The sequence below is a fragment of the Rutidosis leptorrhynchoides genome, chromosome 9, assembly GCF_046630445.1.
Source record: "Rutidosis leptorrhynchoides isolate AG116_Rl617_1_P2 chromosome 9, CSIRO_AGI_Rlap_v1, whole genome shotgun sequence".
NCBI classification, from domain to species: domain Eukaryota; kingdom Viridiplantae; phylum Streptophyta; class Magnoliopsida; order Asterales; family Asteraceae; genus Rutidosis; species Rutidosis leptorrhynchoides.
The window spans coordinates 341,220,071-341,222,344 of NC_092341.1; the positions used below are offsets into that span (position 1 = coordinate 341,220,071).

Here is a 2,274-nt window from a genome sequence, read left to right on the forward strand (position 1 = left end):
TGTAAGCTGTTCCAGAAATTTGACACAAATATATAATCTATGTCTGATACGATAGATATCGGAACTCAATGTCGACTAACTATCTCTTTCAAGTACAAATCTGCTAGAACACTCAACAAGGTTGTCTCTTTTGTTGCTAAAAAGTTTGCACTCTTTGTCAGTCGATCAACAATTACCCGTATCATATCATTACCTCTCTGAGATCTAGGTAATTTTGTTACAAAATCCATCGTAATATGATCTCATTTCCACTCTGAAATTTTCAACTGCTGTAACGAACCACGGGGTTTCTTGAGTTCGGCTTTAACCTGAGCGCAAACATGACACCTTTCTACCAATTGAGAAACATATTTCTTCATTGTTGGCCACCAATACATCGGTTTTAAGTCATTATACATCTTGGTACCACCCGGATGGACAGTCAACCTCAATTTATGCGCTTCATTTAAGATCAACTTCCTTAAATCTCCAAGCATAGGCACCCAAATTCGGTTCTTAAATGTCATAAGTCCACGGGAATCGTCAGTCAATTGATCTTTTATTTTGGTCATTAATTCAGTCTTTAAAATTTCTTCTAATAAAGCTTGGGCTTGAACTTGTCTTATCTGTTCAATAAGGTCTGAAACTATTTCGGTTCTCATAAATATTACGGTCTCCCCAGTTTTCTTACGACTTAAAGCATTGGCAACAACATTCGCTTTACCCGGATGATAGGTTATTTCACAATCGTAATCTTTTATAAGCTCAATCCACCGTCTTTACCGCATATTCAGTTCTTTCTGAGTGAAAATATACTGGAGGCTCTTATGATCTGCACATATCACACACTTTGTACCATATAAGTAGTGTCTCCATAACTTCAACGCAAATACCACTGCAGCCATTTCTAAATCATGAACCGGATAGTTACATTCATGTGTCTTTAACTGAAGAGAAGCGTACGCGATAACTTTATCTCTCTGCATCAGTACACACCCCAACCCAAAAATTGATGCATCACAACAAACCACGAAGTCATCTGAACCCTCTGGTAATGTTAACACTGAAGCCGGACATAACAACTATTTCAGAGTCTGAAAGGCCTGTTTCTGTTGGTCATCTCATCGAAAACTTACATCTTTTCTGGTCAATTTTGTCAACGGACCCGCTATTTTAGAAAAATCTTTTATAAACCGGCGATAATAACCAGCAAGACCCAAGAAACTCTTAACTTCTGTTGGTGTCTTCGGCGAATTCCAACCCATTACCGCTTCTATTTTCGACGGATCTACTTTAATACTTTCCTCACAGATAACATGACCCAGAAACTGCACCTCTCGGAGCCAAAACTCACACTTTTGAGAACTTAGCGTATAACTGCTCTTTCTTTAATAACTCTAAAACCATTCGAAGATGTGTTGCATGATCGGCTTCTGTCTTAGAATATACTAATATATCATCGATAAACACTATAACAAATTTGTCTAAATACAATTTACAAACCCTGTTCATCAGATCCATGAAGACTGCCAGAGCATTTGTCAACCCAAATGGCATAACCAAGAACTCATAATGCCCATAGCTCATTCTAAACGCTGTCTTCGGTGGATCTAAGGTCTATTTTCGAAAAATACGACGCACCCTGAAGCTGGTCAAACAGATCATCGATTCTAGGCAAAGGATACTTGTTCTTAACCATCCTCTTATTTAACTCTCGATAATTTATACACATTCTCAGAGTACCGTCTTTCTTCTTAACAAACAACACCGGTGCAACCCACGGCGAGGAACTCGGTCTTATAAACCCATTGTCTAACAATTCTTGTATCTGAGACATCATCTCTCTGATTTCAGAAGGAGCTAACCTGTAAGGAGCTTTAGCTACTGGATTCGTTCCCGGAACCAACTCAATCTTATACTCTACTTCTCTTACTGGCGGCAACCCCGGTAACTCATCAGAAAATACCTCAGGAAATTCTGAAACTACCGGAATATCGGTTATTGACTTCTTCTCTTTCTTAGCATCAATAACATAAGCCATAAAAGACTAACATCCCTTAGAAAGTGACTTCTTCACCTTCATCATAGAAATCAATGGAAAACTGAACCCACTTCGTTCCCCTCGGGCCACAATACGGGTTCCATCAGTCAAACGGAAGGTCACAATCTTTTTATCACACTTAATGTGGGCCTTATGTAGGCTCATTGAGTTCATCCCTAGCACTACGTCAAAACTAGGGATAGGTAACACTAAACAGGACATAAAAATTGGTCTACCATCAATTTCTATACTAG

At 38.8% G+C, this 2,274-nt stretch overlaps 1 protein-coding gene across 1 annotated transcript; it reads right to left on the reverse strand.

Annotated features, from left to right (window-relative positions):
• Positions 1 to 242: 242 nt before the first annotated feature.
• LOC139869125 (uncharacterized) lies at positions 243 to 2,020 on the reverse strand. Its single transcript, XM_071857450.1, has 2 exons — positions 1,845 to 2,020; positions 243 to 672 (listed from the first exon to the last, which is right to left on the reverse strand). The coding sequence occupies exons 1-2, from the start codon at positions 2,018 to 2,020 to the stop codon at positions 243 to 245; spliced, it is 606 nt and encodes a 201-aa protein (XP_071713551.1).
• Positions 2,021 to 2,274: the final 254 nt, after the last annotated feature.

Coding starts and splice junctions, on each gene's coding strand:
- LOC139869125 (XM_071857450.1), bottom strand. CDS start 2,020: ATGGCTTATGTTATTGATGCTAAGAAAGAGAAGAAGTCAATAACCGAT. Junction 673..1,844: donor GTAGCTAAAGCTCCTTACAG/GTTAGCTCCTTC, acceptor CAATGCTTTAAG/TCGTAAGAAAACTGGGGAGA.